This window comes from Zeus faber (assembly GCF_960531495.2).
Source record: "Zeus faber genome assembly, chromosome: 13".
Classification (NCBI taxonomy): Eukaryota; Metazoa; Chordata; class Actinopteri; order Zeiformes; family Zeidae; genus Zeus; species Zeus faber.
In genome coordinates, this window is record NC_137198.1 from 28,481,923 (window position 1) to 28,506,391 (window position 24,469).

The following is a 24,469-nucleotide window of genomic DNA, read 5'->3' on the forward strand; positions in this document are numbered from 1 at the left end:
GCGTTGCAGATTGAGAAGTTGAACTCTACTTGCAGACTAACTTTGTCCTAGATGCAATAGCATACAAATACTTTGTGTTGTATGCCCAGCATGCTGACAGCAGCGGTAAAAATATAAATTTAAATCTTAAAATAAAAAACACACACACACAGCTTGCTGCGTATGGGGCTGCGTAGCTGCAGACCTGTTAGAGTGCCCATGCTGACCGTGAGCGTCAGAACTGGACCATGGAGCAATAAAAGGAGATGGTCTGGTCTGATGAATACCGTTTTATCATGTCATCATGTGGATGGCCGTGGTTAGGGTCTAATCTGTCTGTGGGATGTGCTGGAACAACAAGCCTGATCCATGGGGGCCCCACCTTGCAACTTACACGACTTAAAGGACCTGATGCGAAAATCTTGGAGCCAGATACCACAGAAAAACCTTCAGAGGTCTTGTGGAGTCCATGCCGCGACAGGTCAGAGCTGTTTTAGCAGCACGAGGTGACCTACACAATATTAGTGGTTATTAGTGGTGGTTTTAATGTTGTGGCTGATCAGTGTGTATAATATACTGTGTATATATATATAAAGCTAAGAAGACCAGTGTGGTAAGGATGTGAAACTGCAGAGCAGCTGGTGTAAAAGAACAGTTGGACAATGTGCTATCAAAGCTCCTCAGCAGAGGGGCAAAGGGACCAACCGGTCGATTGGAAGAGGGAGTTTAAAAACAAACAAACAAACAACAATGAGAGAATTATGGAGGCTGCCTCACAGTCTCAGGTTGGTATGGTGTTGCTTTGTGTGTGTGTGTGTGTATAAATGTGTATCTGTGGTCTTTTGCAGCATTGCATCACACGCACGTCAAAACACACTCATGAGTGTAGCTTTTGGAGACAATGGGCTTCTGGCCTGCCTCACCTGCATTTCGGAGGACAAAAGGTTTATCTAATGGCCGTAGGGGTGCACTGAGGCTTATAGGAGGGAGCGCTTATGATTCCTCTGGATGTCTGTGTGTGTGTGTGTGTGTGTGTGTGTGTGTGTGTGTGTGTGTGTGTGTGTGTGTGTGTGTGTGTGTGTGTGTGTGTGTGTGTGTGTGTGTGTGTGTGTGCGTGTGTGTGTTCACCTCGTCGGTTTCCATCGATCGGTCTGGTGGACGTGATGATGTGACATGAACACTGCCACCCCCCTACCTCAAAAAAAATACACACGACGACGACACCTAAGTTCCACTACAAGAGCACCATTGCATTCTCTTGCACAACTCAGACAGGACATTCTAATTTGGGTCCTCAGAGAGGGAAAACATAAACATAAAATAAAAAATATTCAGATGATTGACCCAGTAACGCCACTTGGCAGTGAGGAATTGCATCAGGTATCATTGCGAGACACAGGTATCCCAAAGCTACACAGTTGATTGTCTAACTCGAGTTCATGGTTAGAAGTCTTCGCCAACCAAATCGGGTAAACATCCAACACAAATTTTGAAAACTTGCCCGCACAAACCACACCCATCTGATCCTTTGTCGATATTCAGGTAGAGTTGAGTTGTATGAAATCAGATGATCTGACTCATCTGAAATGCAAGTGCCCTCAATTTCTGGACTCTCTAGAAGAGAGAGCAATGGTCAACACTGCCAAAGAAGTTCTTGCTGTTGATTTGGCACATGTCAAAGTTCAAATAATGGCGATGATTCCAACCAAAATTACTTCAATTCGGCCAATATTACTTCAACTGTTTTTGTTTTCTGGGGCGGGGGGTTATTTTCGACCCTCATTCTCCCAAGGAGTAACAATCTCATTGGGTAGGTTCCTTTCGCACATCACTCCCACATTTTTACATCAGCCTTACAAATTAGCGGACCACCACCACCACCATTGCATTCCTTCCCCATCTTTGCCTGTTCCTCAATTTGTCCCAAGTCTCACTGTGACCCAGCTGAAATTTGTGTTGCAACTGTTGATAGGTACTGTGGCAAAAAGCCCTCGATGTCCAAACCGGGGACTATTTTGAGTGATCTGAGAGTAGATTTTGTACACTTAAATAAAACAAGAAAAAGGATTTGTTCTCCGTTTTGTTCTCTTCAAAAGGAAATTTATTTTACTTCAAGAAATCCCTAGAAGTAGGGATGCTTGAGATGGTTGAAGACGTATTTTCATCAGAGCCAAATTAGTGATCTTAAATCCCTTTCACACATAGTTCTCAGTAAATTACTGGGATGCAGCTACATTCAGGATGGGGCAAGGACAGTCTGTTCCAGTGTAGATGAGGTCGCTTCAACAATCTTTGCTCTGCAACAGACGTACAATCTGAACCGCTTTTGTTTATTTTTCCTGTCTCTCAGAGACCAGTGCTTTGCTTCCCGACTTCCCGCTATTCCCAGACGGAATCTTCCCTGGATGCAATTACCCGAACCCAATGTTATAAAATCAGTGTGATCATTTTCAACCTGTCCTAAACTCTCTGCCTCTGGGGAAGGAACGTTCTCCACCCGTTCTACCTCTCCCTACCTCTCACTATTTGTGCTTTGCCGATACCGGATTCAGATTTGGCTCCACCCTTACTTCACTATATATTTGCTTGTTCCAGCAATGTTACTGCTTCCACACACAACACAGCCATAACACAGCCATACCAGCATTTTCCCAGAAATGTTACATGGTCTTGGGGTGGGAAATTGTCTAAACAGACTTCCAGAATACTTCACACATGACCCCATGCAGGAACGGCTCCCGAACATTGCTGGGAAAGACTGCATGTGTGAATGGGGCTTTAGTGGGTGGTCAACAAGCGTTTAGCAAACACTTTCTCTATACAGCAGAGACCAACATTTGGAATTCTAAGGCTAGGTGTGAATTCTTACACCGCTACCAGTGACAAAATCATCTTCAGGTGGACCTTCAACGATTTTCCATATCACATTTCACATTTCACACACACTCTCTCACTCCGCTGTTTCCAAGACAGCCAACGGAAGACTTCTATTATGAGAGTTGAAGGCAAAGAGGGATGTCTGTGTGTAGAGGAAAGGTGGAGAGTTTCAGAGTGCTTCAAAGAGACTATAGCTTGGGTTGAAAATTGAACCTGCTGGTGAAGGCTCCAAGTTCTCCTCAAAATGCGAGGAGGCCTGAGTGGTCTGGTCTGGTCGCAGGATATGAGACCTGTCTGGCATCAGAGAGCAATCAGACAGTGTCAGACAGACACTATCCCAAGATATTTTCGGATATGCGGCATGAGGCAAAATAAAGGGGGAAAAAAAGTGTCCACACTCACGTGGAATACATATGTAAACAATCTTGTACATGAGCCATCAGCAATGGGAAAGGACACGGATTAAGGGTGGGTTGCACCGACAAGGATTCAATTAAGCAGAAGCTAGCGCTTCGGACCTAGATCAAGGATTAGTTATAATCCTATTAGAGTTGTGTTGCACCACTTTTTCCATTTTAAACCGCATTAAAACTGCAACATGCGATTAAAACATTAATCTGTAATTCATTTTGGTTGTCCTCCATGATGGACAGTTTATGCCTTAGTTGCAGCAAGGTATCAAGAAAGTGTTCTGTCCCACACATAAGCAAGATGAGAAAACTTCCAACATTAAAAAGAAATGAAATGAAGGAAATTTCCCATTTTTAAGAGCCGTCGTAGCGTCACAAAAAGAGATGACTGCAGAACATGACAGCCTCCTGACAACAATAAATAACTTAACCCCCTACCCTCCACCCAAAAAAAATACCTTTTCCTTTTGAATTATTCATTATCCATAATCCTACTACTTTCACTGCTTTCGTCTCAACCACAAACACTGATCACAAAAAAAAGGGGGGGGGGGGGGGGGGGTACATACATGCAGTCGTAATAAGGCAGATCTACCACCATAAGGAAAACCAAAATCTTAGGAGACAGGGGAGACATTTGATCATCATCCCAGTGCCATGACTGCTTTTTAAATAACTGCAGTGAGTGATTGAAGTTGAATATTAATGTGTTTTTGTGTCTATGTTTGGGTCTATCGAGTAGGCCTGCATCAAAATACATAAAGACAGGGAAGCACGGACACCAATTATTTCAGACTCAGTACCCAGTCTTGGGTACTTGCTGATGCAGAGCACAGAGATCAATACTGAAAATTTAAGTCATCGTAATGAAGTGACATGAATGAATGATTAATAGAGAGACCCTGTGTGTTAGGCTTGGGCCAATTTACGATTAAATCGTCTATCGGCGATCGACTCCTTCATTGGCGATCGAGTCCATCGATCGCGATTGACATTGATGACAGATGTCTTGTCGTTTTTTTATCCACCAGGAAAAATCTGAGAATTTAAACGGTGTAAGTGCAGTTTACCACGTTCTGAAATTGGAGAGGGGGAGGGAGAGAGAGAGAGAGAGAGAGAGGGAGGAGGGGAAAGAGAGGGGGGAGTGAGGGGGCGAAGGCTCTCCCCCTCTCTGCTCAGAGCTGTCAAGTAACCACTGGTGATCAGGTCTCACTTCCCTTCTACAGTCCTGTGCAGGAACTTTTATGGGGCAGGTGCTCAAAAAAACATGGACCCCCCCAGCACTGGTTCAAAACATTTGGCCACTCTGGGCAAACGGAGCAAGACAGCGAAGCCGCTGTGCGCACATCGCAGGTGCACCGAGGTGGGAGGTTTGAGATTCGAGGTTCATGAACATATTTTGCCCAAACAATCCGTTACTGTACCTCGACAACCATTTATTAAAGCGGAAGAGACATGGATAGAGCCATATAAAAGCCGCTGACCAGCTGCCGCCATTGGGCATCCGAAGACGGATGCGATAACATCCAGGATGGGATCTAGTCAAGCCAAAGACGTCATCGTCGAGAATTTGATCGAATCCCGTAGTCGAAGGCTGAGTTTCTTTAAATACATTATATTACCACTGGTAGCAATAAATTGCCCTTTTTTTATGTTTTTTGGACAGGACATCATTTTGTCACATTGTCTGGGTTAAAAGCTTGCTTCGCCGAAACACCTGGTCAAAATTGTGTCCAATTGCTTTGACCAATTTTGCATGTTGCCTGATCAATTTTCTGACCCAATTCATTCGCCAGACAAATCAGAAACTAGTTGAACCTATCCTACACCCAAAACAAATGGTTAAACGGTTACAGCGGTGACCATACATTCAAGACCAATCTTACCACTGGAGTGGCTACTAGCTAGGTAGTAGAGGTGGGACTTTATAGAACCAGTGCAACTGTAGTTTGAGAGGTCTTGTTCTTTGTCCGTAGAAGTTGTTCATAATTACTTTCAGCCATTAGATATTTCTCACATTAACCTAACTATGAACACAAAACATTTTGTCACTAAACTCATTAATGCATTTTCCCACTTGGTCATGTGTTTACTAACCAAATACATTTGTAATGTGCCAGACTATTCAACCAGTTGTGATTCAAGTTGTGATTGGCAATGGGAAGGACTAAAGAGGAAAGGGCTTCTTTTTACTGGACATTTAGTGAAGTCTGTGGTGATTTTTTGAATATTGCAAATTGATCTTGTTTAAAGGGCCAATTTACATTGATGGATGGGCCACATTCAGCCCTCGGGCCACCAGTTGAAAAGCCCTTGTATAGGCCGAATTGATAATATTGATTTTTGAAAGATTATGTCTTATTCAATGCCACATTGATACATAAGTAGTTCATAATTTATTACTTTTATTTGACAGGCACAATGCACTTTGATGGCATTTCTGTAAATGTGCAAGGCTAATTTTCATCTGTAGTCGCTGGGCAGGCTGCTAGCTAAAAATGAATGCATACAATCATTAAAATAATGCATTAATGATACATTTCATACATAGAAGGGCACAGGACACAGAGCGACTGATAGTACCTGCACTGTATACACAGAACAGGTGGTGCAGTTAATTTTGTGTTTGGGTGTGTTCCATTCCTGAGAGCCATTCCTGGCTGAAAATGAGAGCCAAAACCTAAAATATAGGTTTGCAAGAATAAATACATCATGTGGTTTTGTAGTAGAGGCCTTTTTTTATTGAAATGCATTTAAATGACTTTAAAATCTGCATTTTTTAAAAATTATAATTATTAAGGGAACAGTGTCAAAGTCAAGGTTCCTGTAAATTTCTGGATTCTGGAGATTTTCTGACGACGCCCATCCTTAGTACCAGAGCATTAAGGCTATTTATATATATAAAAAGAAACCCAGAATATATGAAACTTGATGTCCGCCTAAGAACATTTTGCATGCTGGTGTAATTTTCTTCTGTCAGTCTTGACTGCAAACAAGCATTGAAGTGACAACCACCAGTAATGCTCTTGCTCCCACCAAATTCTTTCTTTAGCTCAGCCACATGTATTGATGCTAAACTGTGGCAGTGACGTGATAACTGAGCTATGTGTGAGAGAAACCTGAAGCAAACTAATCTGGCTCAGGACAGGAATAGTACATGCTAATCAACAGCGGCGGAGATGCTACACTGAACATTGTGATGAACACGGTGGGAAGACAATTGATGATGGCCGTGTTTAAACCATCTGTAGAAATTTGTTTGGGAATTTAATTTCTCCTTAACTGCACAGGTGATGATTCTGGTATTTTATGTTGTTTTTCCTTTTCTGTGTGTCTATCGAGTCTTCATCACAAAACTTTAACAGCTGGTGGAATTAAATCTCATTTAAGCTTTGAGAAGGGCGAGGGCTCTGAGGACAAAAGTTCGATTTTTCTCTTGTCCTTGAATCACTTTGAACACTGCTTAAAATGCCATCCAGACTGATCTACCATGAGGCGGAGCAGTAACTTTTAAGCCAAACTGTATGCAACCATACACAAGCACTATTGGTCGCCCCATAATTGCCCCCAACATCACAGCCTGTACCCTCTTTAGTTTTTCCAGAGGTGAATCTGTTCATAATCTGCTCAGAGATCTGAGTTCGGAAAGTAACAATGTTTTCCGATATTTGTAGTCAACTATCTGAATATGCCAATTAGCGCAAACCAGCGGCACAAATAATGGCTGAAATCAGCTGGTGCAGGACTTTCACTTTTTGAACCTGGATATCTTTTATCTTGACTTTATCAGACGCACACACACTTCTCACACATCTTCTGACAAAAAGCATGCTCCAACTGTCCAGGGCCTCTTCACTCTTGTAGCACAAACTCGCGTGGCGAGTTTTTTTCAGTCTGCTCAATTGATGGTACCGTTTCTGCTCTAATTTAATGGTTTCTCTCAGAGGTCCTTTCCATTCATTCCAAGAAAAATGTTTGCCCTCTAAACTACACAATACGCTGATGTTGGGCAGGAGGCGGGGGCATGTGCTCTTCTGTATGAAGCTGTGACATGTGCATTCACAGAACTTTGAAGGCGAGGTCAACTGCAAGTGTACAAAAATAATAGTGTATTTAGTTGGACCACCATACAGCCTTTGTCACCTGTACATGCACAAATGTTAGCAAGATAAGAGAGAATCACATAGCAAAGCACAAAACATTTATTTTACTTTGACCTTCAGCAATGCAATCACTTGTTTTCCACTTCTGATAACCAGTTTTAAATCAACTTATAACTTACAATAACATTTTACAAAGCTAATTGGCTGAGGCAATTTCATTATTGTGCTATTAGCACAAATGTTATAATTTAAACATCCATAAAATAAACACATGGCTTAATGCATAGAATATGCATAGAAGTGCATAGAACTACAGCTTTTTATTTTTGCCCAAAACAGTAAACTGTACTGCACGGGAGTATAGCTACAAATAAGCTTAAACCAAAGCAGGAGTTGAATGTGCTGCAATTATGGTTCTGGCTGTCCGTTTCCCTCTCTTCCTCTGCGTAACAACGGCCCTTGATGGATAGCCATGCTTGCACTGCTCAAGAGAATGTTCCCAAACTGTCCCAAGGTGACCCGAGCCTCTGCAAAACAAATGTCTCTTGAGCACTCTATATTTTGTTGATGGCAAGTGATTGGAAACGTTTACTTTGCACTGACACCAGGGCTCGACATCTGAGACTTTATTGAGGAAAGATGAGGGAGGAAAGGATAGCTGCAGGAAAGACCCCCCACCCAATTATTCAAGCATAATGAAATGTCTCCAGCAAAATCAGAAAATCAAATCAAGCCACACATCAAAATTAAAAAAAAAACAAGAATCTGTCAACCACCCAAGCTCTTCCAACTGTACCAATGCAAAGAGGCCTTGGGTGGGCATTACGACACAAATAGCACTTCAAACGCCAACACCTCCCAGAATGTTAATGTGTCTTTTGCCCTGTTCAGACCTGTAGACCAGATATATCCAGATTGTGTTCATAATCACGGATGGATCTATCCAACTGTTTCCAGTTGAGACTAATTGCTGTTCACCCAACAGATTCAGACCGCATCTCAACATGCATCTTGATTAAGCACTTATGAATGGATTGCACTTCCCTGCATATGCTCATACTTCTCAGCTGTGCTATTCAGCAACCCCACACATGTATGCACAAAGCTGTTTAAGTACTTTTGTCTTGGTAAATATGCCCACTCGCATTATATGCCACTAACTTGGCAGGAACTCCTAAGCGTGTCTTCGTGAAAGACACAAAGTCTTCAGGAAAAGCACATTTGAGTGGAATAGCTTGTTTAAGGAAACCGTCAGCCCAGGAAATCCGTTTATGCTAAACTCCCCATGGAGATGACAAAAGATTTTTGTGCTGGATCCCCATCGTCAAACACACAGGCATTTCTATGCAAACAAATCTATATTACATGCCATAGCGCAGACAAAGAGGACTACGGGCCCTAATCCATCCAAATGGAAGGCATTAAACCTCTTCAATTGATTGGCCATATTTCATAGGACTGGCAATTCCTCTTTCCTCCAGAGCTATGATGGATCTTTCCTCTTCCATCTCCATTCAGGAAGCAGTAAGTGAAAACAATAAAAAAAAGAAGAAGAAAATAAAATATATATTCTGACGTGGGGCGGGTCCTGGAGAACCCATCTCGACGCACGTCGTCTTTTCCCACATCACCATCGAATCCATTTCAAGAGATGCGGCCCCTGCAGCGCCTGCCGCCGCTGCTGCTGTCGTCACGTGAGGTCATTCCTCCCGTTATCGCGCCACTTCATCATTTGTCTGCCGTCCCCATCATAAGCCCAGCGACAAGCCATGTGATGGATATGAACTCCAACGGGACATCCATCTCTCCGCCCCACCTCCCCTCATCCGCTCAACCTCACACACCCCCACCCCCTCCAAACAGATCTTCCGCTGCGTTACCTCGGATGGCGAGAGCGTAGGCTGAGGAAATGAAAGGGAAGATAAAATATGTTTATACTATATAAGATAAGATAAGATAAGATAACACTTTATTAATCCCCTGATGGGAAATTCAGATGTTGCAGCTGCAAAACATAGTATAGTCGAGAAAGAGATACAAATTAAAATGAGATAAGAAATATGTGCACATCTATCTACGTAAGTTATATGATGTGGCAGTAGTGAGCCCAATATGGGCAAAATGCAGTTAGTCTGATTTAAGTACAAGTTACAGTATTGCGGCATTTCTAATTAAAATTGCCATGGTGGCTCAGTTGTTAGCACTCTCGCCTCAGTTTGCATGTTCTCCCCATGCTCATGTGGGTTTCCTCCAGGTGCTGTGGTTTCCCCCACCCCAAAAGACATGCATGCCAGGGTTAGACACTCCTACAAATGCCCCTGGCCAAGGTAACCATTGCCCACTGTTCATAAATACAGTATGTCAGATACTAAGATGGGAAAATGCAAAGAAATTCCATTAGAGTGACCAATAATGTATACAAGATACAATAAAATACATTTATGGCTGTTAAAAAATACAAAACTCGATGTAGAGTTTTGACTTTTCAATGCACTATTTGCACAAAAACCAAAGTAAATCCCTCTGCTCCGGCAGGTGGAAATATGTATATATCAGTACGGCTCATCCAATCTTTTGAGCGTGACTAAAAAGAGAAGTCAAATATTTGTGTGCTGGCCAGTCAATTATCTTCTGCGAATGTACCAGGAAAGAGAAAGGAAAAAATAAAAAAATTGACCTCTCTCCCCTCTTTTGAATAACTGTCTCGCTCTCCGCTCTTTAGTAATGAGGTAGAAAAAATATAAAGAAAAGAAACAAACCAAAAAAATCCACCACCCCCGCGGGCCATCATCTGGAAGAGTAATATTTGGCATTAACCTTGGCAATTGATCCCCACCGCCCCCTCACTCAGACAAAAAAAAAGACACAAAACACAGAACAAAGCCATAGATGCAAAGAATGAAAGACTTTTTAACTCTACTTTATTTGTTTTCTTTCATATATCATTTAAAATACATATAAATCTTTTTTTTTTTTTTTTTTTTTTTTTTTACCTCACTTCAAAGTGCCTCAGGTCTGTGGTAGTTTGTCTATGGAACTAATCAGTCCTCAGAGAGAGAGAGATTGAGAAAGTGAGAGGTGGTGAGAGAAGTTCCTACCTGGCTATGTGCTTTCTGGCCCAGCACAGAAAATTACAGCCATTTTATCTGTCTGGGGCTGAGATGAACTCATCACCTTGTCTTGTGAAATTGTGGGTTTTGCAGCACAGAAAAACCCTTCTGTTTTTCAATTAGGAAAAAGTAGTGGTGGTGGTGGTGGGGTGGGGTGGGGGGAGATAAACACTGTTCTGACCAGGAGACAAAAGTTAATGGAAAAAAAAACATATATATATATATATATATACTGAATACTTTTCTGTAGTTAATTCCGCAATGTGGACTGTAATGATTTAAGAAACAAAACAAACAAAAAAAAAAACAACCCCCAACTGTTGACAATGCGCGGCTGCAAATAGCAGCGTGTTTGCAATCGTTTTCCGATTACAGCTATCAAGATAAATTTTTAAACTGTGCTCAAGTAAAATGCCCTGATACAAAAGTTAACGTGCCTTTTTTGAAACTTCTAAAATCCGATTTGTACTCTAAATTTAGTTTTCGCTTCTATATTTTAGCTGACTCTGCTGGTGATGGTATGTCATAGGTAATGTCCCATAAGTAATGTGTCAAGACAGGCGCTTGGTCACTGACATTAAGGGAAGGGAAGGTATTTTTATGTCTAATTATGGTCATCTGCAAAGCAAAGAAGCAAAGACAAGTTGGCACCTCTGTAACAAGTCAAGTTCACTCACAAAGGGATGTGTCAATCATTGAATAAGGCTGTGCCTTATAATCTGCTTTTTGATGATGAATAATAGTTATGCTGTCTGAACCTGCCCACTGATAGGCTGAAGAAAGGATAAACATGTTGAACAAGGAGTTTAAACTGGAAGCTTCTTTCTTTTGGTGCGTCAGGTATGTCAGAAGACAAACGATCTGACGATAGACAAGATTCAACTTTACTTGGAAAAAAAATAATGCCTCCTGCCTATTTGAGGTTGGATTGGAAGTTCACAGTTTCTTAGTTTATATCCGTAGCTAAAACTTTTTCTAATTGGCCAAGAATGTAGCAGTTAGTGGGCAAGGAACTTAAGTCACGGTCGAATCAAAGGTTCGGATAGCTTTTTCGGTGTACCTCTTCATGGTTTACAATGGCAAATACGTTTTCTGAGTACTTTGAATGGATCTGGTAACTTTCACGTACAAGGCCTTCAAATGAGTTGTCTATCAGTATGGCTCCATCAAAGAAGCAAGGCATTTTCGCCACACGTGCATATGGCCATAGGCAAACCGATGGTTGACTTGTGGTCTTGAAAGCAATATAGCAGATTTCACCAACAGCACCTAAGATTAGGAGTTAGACACCACCTATCTGTGGAGTCCTGGTCAAATTCTTAAATACAACAGTAGTTTAGAATAGGTGAACAAATCAGTTGCTCACGATTATCGGAAAGTATTTCCTTTTCTTGGCCTTTGGATGAGTTGGCCAAGGACGGCAAATTTTTATTGTAATTACTAGTGATGCAAGAGTCACGAACGATTGGTTCGAAGCAAAGAAATCTTTTAAATGACAAGAGTCCTGCACATAGACATTCACTGAAACTTGATTCTTGAATGAAAAAGAGCCGACAGCCCTCAGTCGTGGATCGCGCATGCACCCAGGCAGAGGCAATGACTCCTGAGAGAGTCGTGAGTCACAACTCACACATGCGCATCAAGCCCCCCAACAAATCTTCTACTCTTGAACAGAAAATAATCACTGAAGATCAAATTACTGTGAAAAATGTTAAGGGTTTTGGCATAATTCAAGTCAAATGTGATTGATTTACACTTTTTTTGACAGAAAATGTAATTATTCAATGAATTATTCTTGTGAGAATTCCATTCACAGCTCAGAGCCGAACTGACTCTTCTGACTCGTTAGACCGACTGAATAAAATGAATAAAGAGCCTAAAATTTGAAACTTTTGAAAAACTTTTAATCACTAATCAACACCAACAGCCAGGCACAACAGGAACATTTGGCATTTGTCACCTGGGTCCAGCTGAAGCACACAAAATAAAATGAAGGGACCTGTTTGGGGCATGTTTGTTGGTTTTCAGTTCTCTTTTGTAAAGAAACAAGAATTGATGAAGAGTTCTATGAATGAGGCCCAATGTCTGCAGCAGTCCATGCTAATATATATTGTGGAAATCCTAACAATAGCCTATCCACTGTCTGTACTTTTTTCAAAACCATGATTTTGCCTTGTGGCCTGCAGTGTCGGCGTTCACTACTGAATTGTCACCTCCCGTCAAATTTTAGCCCCTCAAGTTAAATAAATAATCAGAAAACTGAAAAGGCTTGACCCCTGGGTATGCGCTCGCTTTGAATAATAAATAATTGAACTGGTTTGTATAATAACAGATGGCGCTCGCTGTCGAGCCCAGCGAGGGTTCGAACCATTTCAAATCAAAAACGTATTGGTTTTGATTGATTGGTTTCTGTTGTCACGCTCAGTTCAGATCAGAGCAGCGTATCTGGCCTCAGTTCACCATGAACCAGTTCATGGGGAAGTTACAGCAGATGGATTGAAATGTACGTTTTTTTAGTCAAGGTGAAGAAGGTCACACCAAACCTAGAACATAGATGACGGGGTTTCAGACACACTTTTTGCAGCTTTTGTAAAGTACAATAGGAGGTCAGTGTGGGTTGATTACTTTGGACGCCCAATCCGCCAGCTCTCGTGGACTGATGCAAGAGAACGTCAACAGATGCCCTTCTTCTTCAAAGAAGTGACATGTGCACAAGTCTATTACAGTGTAATATATAGCGATGAGGCGGAAGGTGAACAAGGATTTAACCACAAAAAATTAGGGAAGTTTTTCAAAAAATTGGTAGCCTTTACCTTCAGTGACGTACAATAAAGAGAGAGAAGAGAGAAGGCGGGGGGGGGGGCAAGAGAGGGCCAAGCAGACTAGGAGAGAAGGAGGAAGGAGGCGTTGACAAAAAGACAGAGGGGAAAGGTGGAGAAAACAGAGAAGTAGCTTAAGACCTATTTTACCCTCTAGCGTGTCAAAGAGCCGTGAATAAGTGCCTGCTGGGTGGTCGCAATCAGGCGTACACACATTTGCGTGGTGACCAGAATTCATCTACTATCCTCAAGACCAGCCTTTTCCACAGACAGGCCCCAGCGATTTGAACGTTCTTTGCGGTGGATTGACCTGTTGTTTCACTATCATTACGGTCCACCGGAAGCAGTGTCGAAAATTAGGGGAGGTACCGATACCACATTGCCACCACCCGACATGAATTCAGAATACCAAGTGCAAATTCAATCCAATCCCACAGTCTCATCAACTTAAGAGTTTGGAGTCACCGGATCGTAATGATTGATGCCTAATCCATGTTTCTCCACTTGAGATATATTTATTCTTCTAAAAAGGAGCAGAAAATCAAGACAAGTCGTAACATCTGATATGCCTCGGCTCTATTTTAGCACTATATTCAGATCGATGTGTACAGAAACGATGTCTCATGTATCTCGACCATCCCTGTTCAAAAATGTTTTACGCTAGGGCTGTGGGATATGACGATACACATAGATCGTAAGGCGAAAGAAAAAAATTCCTATCGTGTATATTTCTTTATACTGTTTATATTGCATTGTCGCAAATCAGCGGCAGAACTGCTTTGTGGCAATATTTCACGTAATTTATGGTACCGAGTCACAACGCTTTACGTTATCTGCATGTCAGAGTGAACGTAAACAAGCTTAGAAGGAACGTGGTGCTTAATGCGGAAGAAAAAAAACACTGTCCTTTGTTTACAACCTTTTTGGGCATCAAGTGTGTTGAGTAGAAAGGGTCAGGTTTTGTGGCTAAACATCAATGTGTATTTGATAAGGATATCTCACATTCATGGATTATGACGACATCTGGTCATCCGCTACCACAGAGCGACAACATAAGGTGAGGGTGACTTCCCATCGATAAACCAAATACCTTTTTTATAAGCATTTTATAAGCAACATGTTTGCCGATCTAATTTTAGTTCAAGGTTTCAGTGAATGCAAGTTCACGGGTGCGCTGCCGGGTGCTTTCCTGGGCCCCTTGGATGCTGCTCACCGTCGTGGGTGTGGGTTGCTCTGCGTGAGGAGGTTGTTGGCCTTGCTCCTGCTGCGTTGCTTTTCTGCGGTGGGTGCCCCGGGTAGTGGGTGGCCCATATATCTGGCTGTTTGCGGGCGTCGGCGGCGGTAGGGGGCTGATCTGCCCCAAGTGCACTGGCTATGTGGTTGGGCGCTTGCTTAATTAATTCTTTATTAACTCTGTTTTGTCTATACTTGTTATCGTGTGATGTTTCTATGTAATTTTTTTTCATGTACATGTTGTATACATGTACATGTTGTTTCTATGTTTTTTTGTCTCATCCGTCATGATTCTTTCACTCTCGGAGTAGCAATACTGATTAGTTGTTTATAGACCAGAACATGGTAAGATCATTCTCCAAAGAGGACGATTGGTGGGGGTCTTGTGTAACAAAATATCTGTGCTCTTGTCATCCCACAAGTCGTCCAAAGGACATTTTTAACATAAAGTGCATTGCAGCTTGCTGCGTATGGGGCTGCGTAGCCATAGACCAGTCCATGTTGACTCCTGTCCACTGTCGAAAGTGCCTACAATAGGAACGTGAGCGTCAGAACTGGACCATGGAGCAATGGAAGAAGGTGGCGTGGTCTGATGAATCATGTTTTTTTCTACATCATGTGGATGGTCGGGGTTAGGGTCAGATCTGATCGAACATCTGTGGGATGTGCTGAAATAACAAGCACGATCCTTGGGGGCCCCACCTCGCAACTAACAAGACCTCAAGCAGGGGTGCCTACACTTTTTCAGCTTGCAAGCTACTTTTAAAATGACCAGGTCTAAATGATCTACCTGCATTAAAAAATGCTTATTATATTTATTCATATATATACTGAGTATACTTTATATATACAATATATGTTGGCGTACCTTGCATCACTGCATGAACCCTTACGGCGCAATACAATTAAATACATGTATGGTCACTACCTTACTCTGATGACTTGCACTGAATGGAGTCGGCCAGGGTTGCATAGTCCAGACAGTAGCTGCTGGTAGCCAGCCTCAAGCAGCTTCAGAATGATCATCAGTCATGGTGGAACGCTATTTGGACTTAATAATCATGTGGGAAAAGGCTGACTTGCAGAGATAAGCAGAGCCGAATTATGCAGTCAAGGAGGTAGCACATTTCCTCATGTTTGGGTACTTTTCCTCTGTGAGTAAGTTCCAAAACTGTCCATGAGCCCTGGACTTCAGCTGAATGTCAGCCTGTAGTGTCAACATCTCATCCTCCACTGCAGACCAGTTCAGGTAAAACGGTGTGGCAATTTTTGATGCGAGTGAATCAACCTTAATATCTTCCCAAATTGAGTAGCACATAAATGTAGTGATTGGCTCAAGTAAAGCAAAGTCTTGAAACCTTTTGTCAAAGTCTGACAGAAAATTTTCAATCTGCTCTGTGTAGCGGCACTGTCAAGTTGCACACATGCCTTCCCTTGGGTGTCCAACTCTGATGCAAGGTTTTTAAAGTTCCCCAAATCATGGCACTGCAGCTTTGAGGACAGAAGCATTTTTCGTTTGAAAGCATTAACTGAACTGATCATGTTGACCACGGTTTTGTCTTTTCCTTGCAGCTCAAAATTAAGCTCATTCAAGATCTTGGTCAGATTGGTTCAAACTTTTTTTTTTTTCTTTTCAAATGGCGCACAATCTACCCGCACTACCTTTGCGATCTACTCGTCGATCACAATCAATGTATTGGGCACCCCTGACTTAAAGGATCTGCTGCTAACGTCTTGGTGCTCGATACCACAGGACACCTTCAGAGGTCTTGTGGAGTCCATGCCTCAACGGGTCAGAGCTGATTGGGCGGCACGAGGGGGAACTACACAATATTAGTGGTAATTAGCGGTGGTTTTAATGTTGTGGCTGATCGGTGCATATACAGTGGTACCTCGACTTATGACTACATCTACTTACGACTAATCCAAGATACGAGCAGCGATAGTCACGAAAATTTGTATCGACTTGCGACCGACTGCTCTAAGATACGACCGTGGAAATTTGCAGTTGCCGCATCGGCGGCCAGTCATCACTGGCAACTGTATATACGTATATACAGTAGTACCTCGACTCCTGACTGTAATTCGCTCTATAACAACGGTCGTCAGTTGAAACAGTCGTATGTCGAAGCAATCTTTCCCATATGAATTATGAAATCATGAAGGGTGAAAATAAACAAAATACACAGCACAAACACAGTAAATATGAAAAAAATATCGATAAGCCACGAACTACGTGCACACACCATGTAGGTCGCCCGCTGACTGACCGCTGACTGACTGCTGACTGGCTGCTGACTGACCGCTGACTGACCGCTGACTGGCTGCTGACTGACTGCTGACTGACTGCTGACTGACTGCTGACTGACCGCTGACTGACCGCTGACTGACCGCTGACTGGCTGCTGACTGACTGCTGACTGACTGCTGACTGGCCGCGGACGTGGCAACTGCAAATTTCCACGCTCGTATCGCTCGTATCGCTGCTCGTATCTTGGATTAGTCCTAAGTAGATGCAGTCATAAGTCGATGTACCACTGTATATATATATATATATATACATATATATATATATATATACATATATATATGTGTATATATATATATATACGTATATATATATAATATTGTACAGCTCATTCTTGAATATAGAGAAAACGTCAGCAAGATATGAAGTGACCTATATCTGAAATCGAAGAATTTGACCGTATCGCCCCAGGCCCTACTTCACACTCTGGGTCATTATGTACGACCGCACCACGAAGAAAACTATATAAAGAATGAAAGCCAAACGGTTGTGCAGAGACAAAGTGGGCTTGGCTTTGTCTGCGGCGTGGCACCAAGAGGATTTGCTGGACTGGATTTATCTGCTTATTTCTTTATTTGCGCCAGCGCGTTATGTCTTATCTACCAACAAAGCCTGTGTGACCTTTGAAGGAGATGGGGGGGGGGGGGGCAGTAAACGATGGCAAGGAGCTAATTCAATTACAGCAGTTGAGTAATGAGACTTGCCAAGGGGATGAGGGTTTTCGGCGTGGCTCCAAACCGAGGTGGATATGGATACCAATACTTTTTTCTGTATGTATATACAGTATATATATACGTGCTGAGCTTTATATCAGTGTGAGAGAGAGTGTGATTTTTCTCTATTTATCGAGGGTGTCTAGTGTGGCGGGGCACAGAACATGGCCAGACATCAAGGGACACGGGGGAATGAGGAAAAAGTCTCTTTTGAAATGCCTGGCCACAGGTAGATGCACTTTCTACTTGGGCAAAAAAGGGTAAAAAAAAAAAAAAATAGATCAATGAAATAGAAGCCTTGACACCGACCAACCCTTTGGGTTCGATTAAGCTGGCTGGGACTCTAAAGCTCCCCCATCTCTGAGATTATCACCCTCACAATGTGCGGATTAACTGCAATGGAGAAACCTGGTGGGTTAATCTTTCTCACTGAAACACTCCTTCATGGGAACTTCATTTTGAAGCACCCGCGTGTGTGTGTGCGTGTGTGGGTGCGTGCGTGGTTGTGTGCGTGCATGCGTGCGTGCGTGGCGGGAGGGGGTTTACACTTCAGCGACAGATCCTCTGGATTTGAAGAGTCCGTTGCGAATCCAGGGCGTCAGTGTCCTATTTCTAATAACAGCTACAGGAAATGGCAGTTGGTGCGCGCTTGAAGTTAAACAATATGAAGACAGACATGCATACTTATTTAATTTAATTGATTTCAAAATAATGTTCAATAGCTTAATTTCATGTAATGTGTCATTACCTTGGCTGCGTTATAGGATCTGTGCCAGGGACAATCAAACAAGAACGCAACTCCATACAGTATGTGTTCATTAAGACTTGAATTGGGTTTGTTTCTTTGTCTCCCTGCGCTAACCCATGCAGATGATCTTCTACTGCCCCCTGGTGGTTGTGTCCGTTGACGCGCGCAAACTGAGCCGCTTGGGGGGAGTGAGCAACACCATGGGCATTTTGAGTAATTGTGTTAGAAAGAGGAGTTAATTGCTTCGCCGGAATCTCATCCGTCAATGTCGAAAGCATTTCAAATTGGCGGATCCATTCAACATTAACTTTCGGACAGAAAACTGGGTGCGTGCAGACAAAGGCAACCACTCAAAACTGTGCCTGGTTCCCTCCACAGTTAGCGCAAAATACTTTTTATATAGGATACAGTATAAGTTATAACTACTTGTATATGTAAGGCATACTATAATCAAATGTTCTGCCATAGTTTAATAGTCATCGATTTTAGTTTAACCTTTTGACCACATCACGGAACAAAGTGATATCCGAGCAGAGCCGTGGAGGAGACATTAACGTTCTTTAATTGAAAGTTTGCTTCGCATTGGTGCAGCTACAACTGCCCTCTCGACGCAGCGCCCGGCTATGTGAAAATATGACGGGGAACGGCTTTGTCCCGTCAAAGGTCCAGAGAGAGAGTGAGAGAGAAAGAGAAAGTTGGAGTCAACAAAGCAGAACACTCTTTACTGTTTGCATTGAGCTCTAAGTGCCCCCCCCCCCCCCCCCCCCAAAGAAAGGGAGAAAGTGAGGTAAGGAAAAAAGAGAGAAAGAGAGAGAGAGTCGTTTTGGGGCTTGCACGCATTCCGGGTAATAATGGAATCACAAATCAGTTCATTCTTCCCCATGGACAAATTGAGCTGTAGCAGGAGTAGTGATGAAGGTGGTGACTGGATAACACAGGGTGCAAAGACTGCAAAGCGTGCGGAACACATTGTCCAAGTGCCAAACGGTGTAAATAACACAATTATTCCTTCTACTTTTTGGAATATCGAGTGCAACAGTCCACACCTTTAGGCTGTGGCCACGGCCCTCAGCATCCCCTCATACACGGATCACACATGTCTAACAGAATGCAGCTGGGGTGCAACCTTTTTCCTCTGGCCCCATTAACACTCCTGTCTCATTCTCAGTGCTGCATCTTTGCAGTAATGACCCATAATTACAGGCCTTCTGCCCCAAAAATCACCTGTGGCTCTACGCATAATTCCGATGGAGCATTAGAATTCCATCCCCGCAAAACGCCCCTGGGGGTGGGAGGGGGGGGGCGGGGGGTGGTGCTAGAGGGAGAAGGTCGGATAGGAGAGAGGTGAAGGTAATGGAAAGAAGAAAAGAAGAAGAAGTTATGCATATCTCCATTTGAACGGATGGGATTTAGCTCTAATGTCATCCGTGGCCTGTTTGATTTTCTGTTATGTGGCCATTTTCTGCTTTGCGCAAAATGGGAAGTGAGGCTTGTCTATGTGGACGCCTTAATAAGGAGAGCCATTCTAGGAGAAAAGAACCACTTGTACCCAGTTTAGTGTTCCTAAGCTGAAATTGTATGATTACCATTAGATAGTTTAGCTATTGTAAACTAAGCCATCCTGCGATCTTGTGCCTTGATCTCGATTGAGATCTCTGGCCAGTACGAGAAGAGCAACTTTTTGGTTGTACATTAACATCATTTTAGGACATTTAGGTTGTGTGTGTGTGTGTGTGTGTGTGTGTGTGTGTCTGTGTGTGTGTGTGTGTGTGTGTGTGTGTGTGTGTGTGTGTGTGTGTGTGTGTGTGTGTGTGTGTGTGTGTGTGTGTGTGTGTGTGTGTGCGTGCGTGCGTGGGTGGGTGTGTGTGTGTGTGTGTGTGTGTGTGTGTTTGTGTGTGTGTGTGTGTGTGTGTGTGCGGGTGGGTGTGTGTGTGTGTGTGTGTTTGTGGAAGCCAAGACAATACCACCTCAAAGAGAAATATTTAAGAAAAACAAATTACCTTTTGGGGATCTTCGACCATCACATAACATTTCATGATTCTTTTTTTGTTTTTATCATATCGATGTGTCTTTGGAAGATTATGGAAGGATTATGTAAGTGTGTTTCTGAAGGGTTTGGGGGGTAAGCAAATCAACAGTACATGGGGAGACGGAATTAGACATGTAGCGTGAGTGCAATGTTGAGGCCGCTGAAGGAATGTGTCCGCAGGACGAAAATGTGAAAGCTGTTGAAACTGTTGGTTTCTGTGCCTCCAAGGGGGGTTGTGACATTAATATGGCCAAATACCGAATTGTGTGTCACATGGTGTGTTGGTGCATCACACATGCCCAACGGAGCTACTCACGGTCATTGCACTGCGTGCCAATGTAGGACGTCATGGAGCAGTCACAGGTGTAGTTCTCCCACTGCTGGATGCAGATGCCCATGTTGGAACACGAGTCTTCTTGGCAAGTGGTGCTGGGACCTGTGGTAGTACAGTAGAATATAACAGATATATAGCAGAAATGCTCCAAGACAAAATATGCTGAATTATTTTTGTTTTCATTATTTTTGTTCATGCAGTTCAACGGTCTCCTGGGGCTTGCAATCAGGATAAGTGGAGTCCGCGGGGTTCGGCCACATTGGTCCCAGATGCTTTTATTGGAAGGTATATGGAGGAGTTGATTCTTCATGAGGCAAAAAAAGCTGCCGTTATTCACTGGAGTTAATGGACAAAAAATAGGCTTTAAGAAAATTCTAAAACTCAAGGCTTCATACTTTGACAGCAAAGTACTGTACAAGAACTTCCACAATATACGGCAAATGGTGGGGATGGGGAAACAATACTTCCAATCATCCCCACCATTTGTCGTATTATAAGCCCTTGACAACTTGATGAGAAACTGATGCTTAATGAGGTAACTATAGGTGAAGCGAGGCTGACATCTCGTGGACAAAATATAAACTACAACGGACCAGTGGCCGGATCAAGGCATATCGAAAAGAGGCGAAAAGCCGAGTTTGATTGCTTTTAGGACACATGAGGACAAATGGCTCAAAGGCGGTTTAAGAAGCAGAACCCTCTCGCAGCCGTGTTCTCTGTACACACATCCAGACGAGGGAATCTGTGTTTTTACAAGCTGCATTTTCTTTATAGGCTCCTGCAGTCGAAGGAGACAACCTACTGCATATTTTTCCTCGATTGCAACTGGCCCCAAATGTGTTCATCTTAGGAGTACCCTACGTTGTTGTTGTAGAATGTTGAGCTGTGACGTACCCTCTTACATTCTGGATAGAATCAGTGGGAAGTGTGACCCAATGACAAGGAATTCACTTGAGCAACGGCCTTTAGAGGTAGACTGGTGCACAGGCAGAAAATAGGATGCTACCCTGTCTAAGTCAGTCAGAGATCTGTAGGTCTTCCACGACCAATAACCGCTCTTAGCATTAAAAGTTACCAAATTTCAAGCTCTCTTATGTCACTTAGCTGGCACACCGTCAGCTAAAACCACTATTTCACACTCATCCGCCTCCTTTCTAACTGAACGACCGCAGCCTGTATTAAATTTTGTGAGAATCTGCGCTTAGCATTTTGCTCTCTCTTGTGAGGAGGACGCCGCTTGGCCCTGAATTGCTCAGGCACGACTGAAGTAAATGAGTGTACGTAAACAAGGGCTCTCTCACGGCGCAGGTTAAAGATCAGGATGCCTTTTTGTTTTATCCTAGGTGCCCCACGCTGAGCACACTCTGCTACGTGGATGGGCAACGGCGCTCGCGGCTCGGTGGGGCGTCTGGTCAGCTGCGGTGTGGGGGTGGGAACGGTGGTCCAGCTGGCTTGCCTACAGGGCAGGCGGTTCGTGCAGGGTGTCAGGCGCCAGGCCCGGATCTGGGCCTGCGATCCGTGCCCATCGCCTGCAGCTGGGGTTCTGTGCCTGTAGTTGCATCTTGTGCCTGCACTTGGGGTAGGATTGTATGTGTGCGCCCCTGGGGTGCATGTTGCCCCCCGGATGCTGCGCTCGTCAAATGAGCGTCGCCTGGCTCTGCCGGCCATACAGCCACGGCAATCAATTTGTAGTTCCACGTTGGTGGAACGAGCTGCCAAAAATGACCAGAGCGGGGACCTCCCTCTCTGTCTTTAAGAAGCACCTGAAGACCCAGCTCTTCAGTGAGTACCTCCTGTCCTAACCTACAATAGCACCACCTTGCAGTATTTATTGTTACACCAATGTTGTTGTTACACCAATCTCTGTCGCAATGTAGCTGAATGTTATTCTCCCTTGTAAGTCGCTTTGGATAAAAGCGTCTGCTAGATGACTAAATGTAAATGTAAATGTAAATGTCCCCTCGTGCTCCCTGGGACAGGGTTTTGCTCCCTGGGGCTGGGCCCGGGGGTCTTCTGTGGCTGGGGGGGGGGGGGGGTACTTGGGGCTTCCCAGCAGCCGTAGGGTGCTCGGGGGGGGCTTCGGTGCCCTTTCCGCTGCTTGAAGGCGCCACAACATAATACCGAACCTTCTACACCAGAACCAACTAGGATAAGTCATGTACACTCACCGGTGGGCATCTTTCACACGCACACACACACGCACACACATACAGGCGGTCCCATCACACACACACACACACACACACCACCACACCTGCTTGGAGTGCACCCCAGCACCCTCCTGGTTGCATTCCTCTCCTTTCCTCCCTCATTTACTGCCATAACTATGACAGGAAGAGGCCACGTGGCCAATTGTAGCGCTGTTATTGTGTTGTCGTCCAATGTTCATGTTTATGTGTAAAAAAAGTGATTCTCCCCCTCTTCGAGTAGTGATCAGTTGTTTATGGAGACAGACATGATAAATAGTTCTCCAGAGAGGGGGGTTGGTGGTGGTTCTCTATAACTAAACTGTGCTTTTGTCATCCTACAGGTCATCCACAGGACAGAGTTATTGCAGCAGTTCTTGATGATTTAAGAATTAATAAAGAGTTGCATTGCAGGTTGAGAACTTGAACTCCACTTGCAGACCAACTCTGTCCTGGATGCAATGACATACAAATACTCTGTGTTGTATGCCCAGCATGCTGACAGCACAGGTTAAAGAAAAAATAAAGATTGAGAACATAGATCGATCTTTGATGGTAGCCTTCCCCTCGCATCGACACTAACTTCCCCGTAGGTTCTTTCAGTGGAAACTTTATGAAGAACAAAACACCCAGCAATGCTTTTGCGAGGAGTGCAGAAATCATAATAGAAAACAAACAACCTCTGACACTTCAATGCACAGTGTAGTGTAATATGGTTGGGAATTCAAAACTCACAGTCTGCAATTGTCTCTGTTGTTGCTGTCTGTGTTTATTTGGAAGTAATATGGAGCTCTGTACACAACGGTACACTGTAGTAATAAAATTTGGGGTTACAACAGTTTATGCCAGTAGGGCTGTGTATCAAAATGTGAACAACATTGATAGCATCCAGTATCTGAACTTTCTGTTCAAGTAGTATACTGTATGTCAGCCTAACCCTTCAACCACAACCAATCAGAACCTGCCACTTGCATGGAACCAATCCCATGGCTTCTCACCAGTATTGATACGGCTGCTGGCTTCTCTCTCCTTGTGTCATTGCAGATGCTGTGCTCAAGCGCTCCTGCCTTCATCCCACCAAAACACATAGTCTCAATCACCACCAGTGTCAGGACTCCAACAATGTCTCGTATTCCTCAATTTAGTCTCTTCTGATTGAAATAATAATTTGTAGACTTAATAAAGTATATTGGTTCTGTGTTTGGCTATGGTAAATGGCAAAGAAAAAAAAAAAATCATAAATAAATAAATTTTATATATATATATATATATATATATATATATATATATATATATATATATTTTTTTTTTTTTTTTTTTTTTTTTTTCCCTGAAATTAAGTCCCAGTTACTACCTAGCATGCCATTAATTCCCATCCCTTTTTCCCATAATTCCCATGACTATGCCGAATCAGGTTAGTCATTGATTTAAGATTTTTGAGGCTGAAGCAAACTATTTTAAGGTGGCTCTCTGGCTAATCTCAAAGTAAAGCCTTCTGTCCACGTATAGCAGGATGCTACTGTCTTTGCTTACACAAATTCTAGGGTTTTGGAACGGAGTGGGAACTTTTTAAAGTCTGATTCTTCCCTTTTTCTCCTACCCTTTTTTAAAAGAACAAAAG

The 24,469-nt window shown here is 43.2% G+C and overlaps 1 protein-coding gene across 3 annotated transcripts in view; it reads right to left on the reverse strand.

Annotated features, from left to right (window-relative positions):
• Positions 1 to 24,469, reverse strand: part of nrxn3a (neurexin 3a) — a gene marked incomplete at both ends in the record, with an annotated part of 408,293 nt that overhangs the window by 202,157 nt on the left and 181,667 nt on the right. For all 3 annotated transcript variants that reach the window (XM_080012225.1, XM_080012223.1, XM_080012224.1), the window contains one exon: positions 20,645 to 20,764. In XM_080012225.1, coding sequence (XP_079868351.1) covers positions 20,645 to 20,764 — 120 coding nt within the window. The remainder of the gene's footprint in view (positions 1 to 20,644; positions 20,765 to 24,469) is intronic.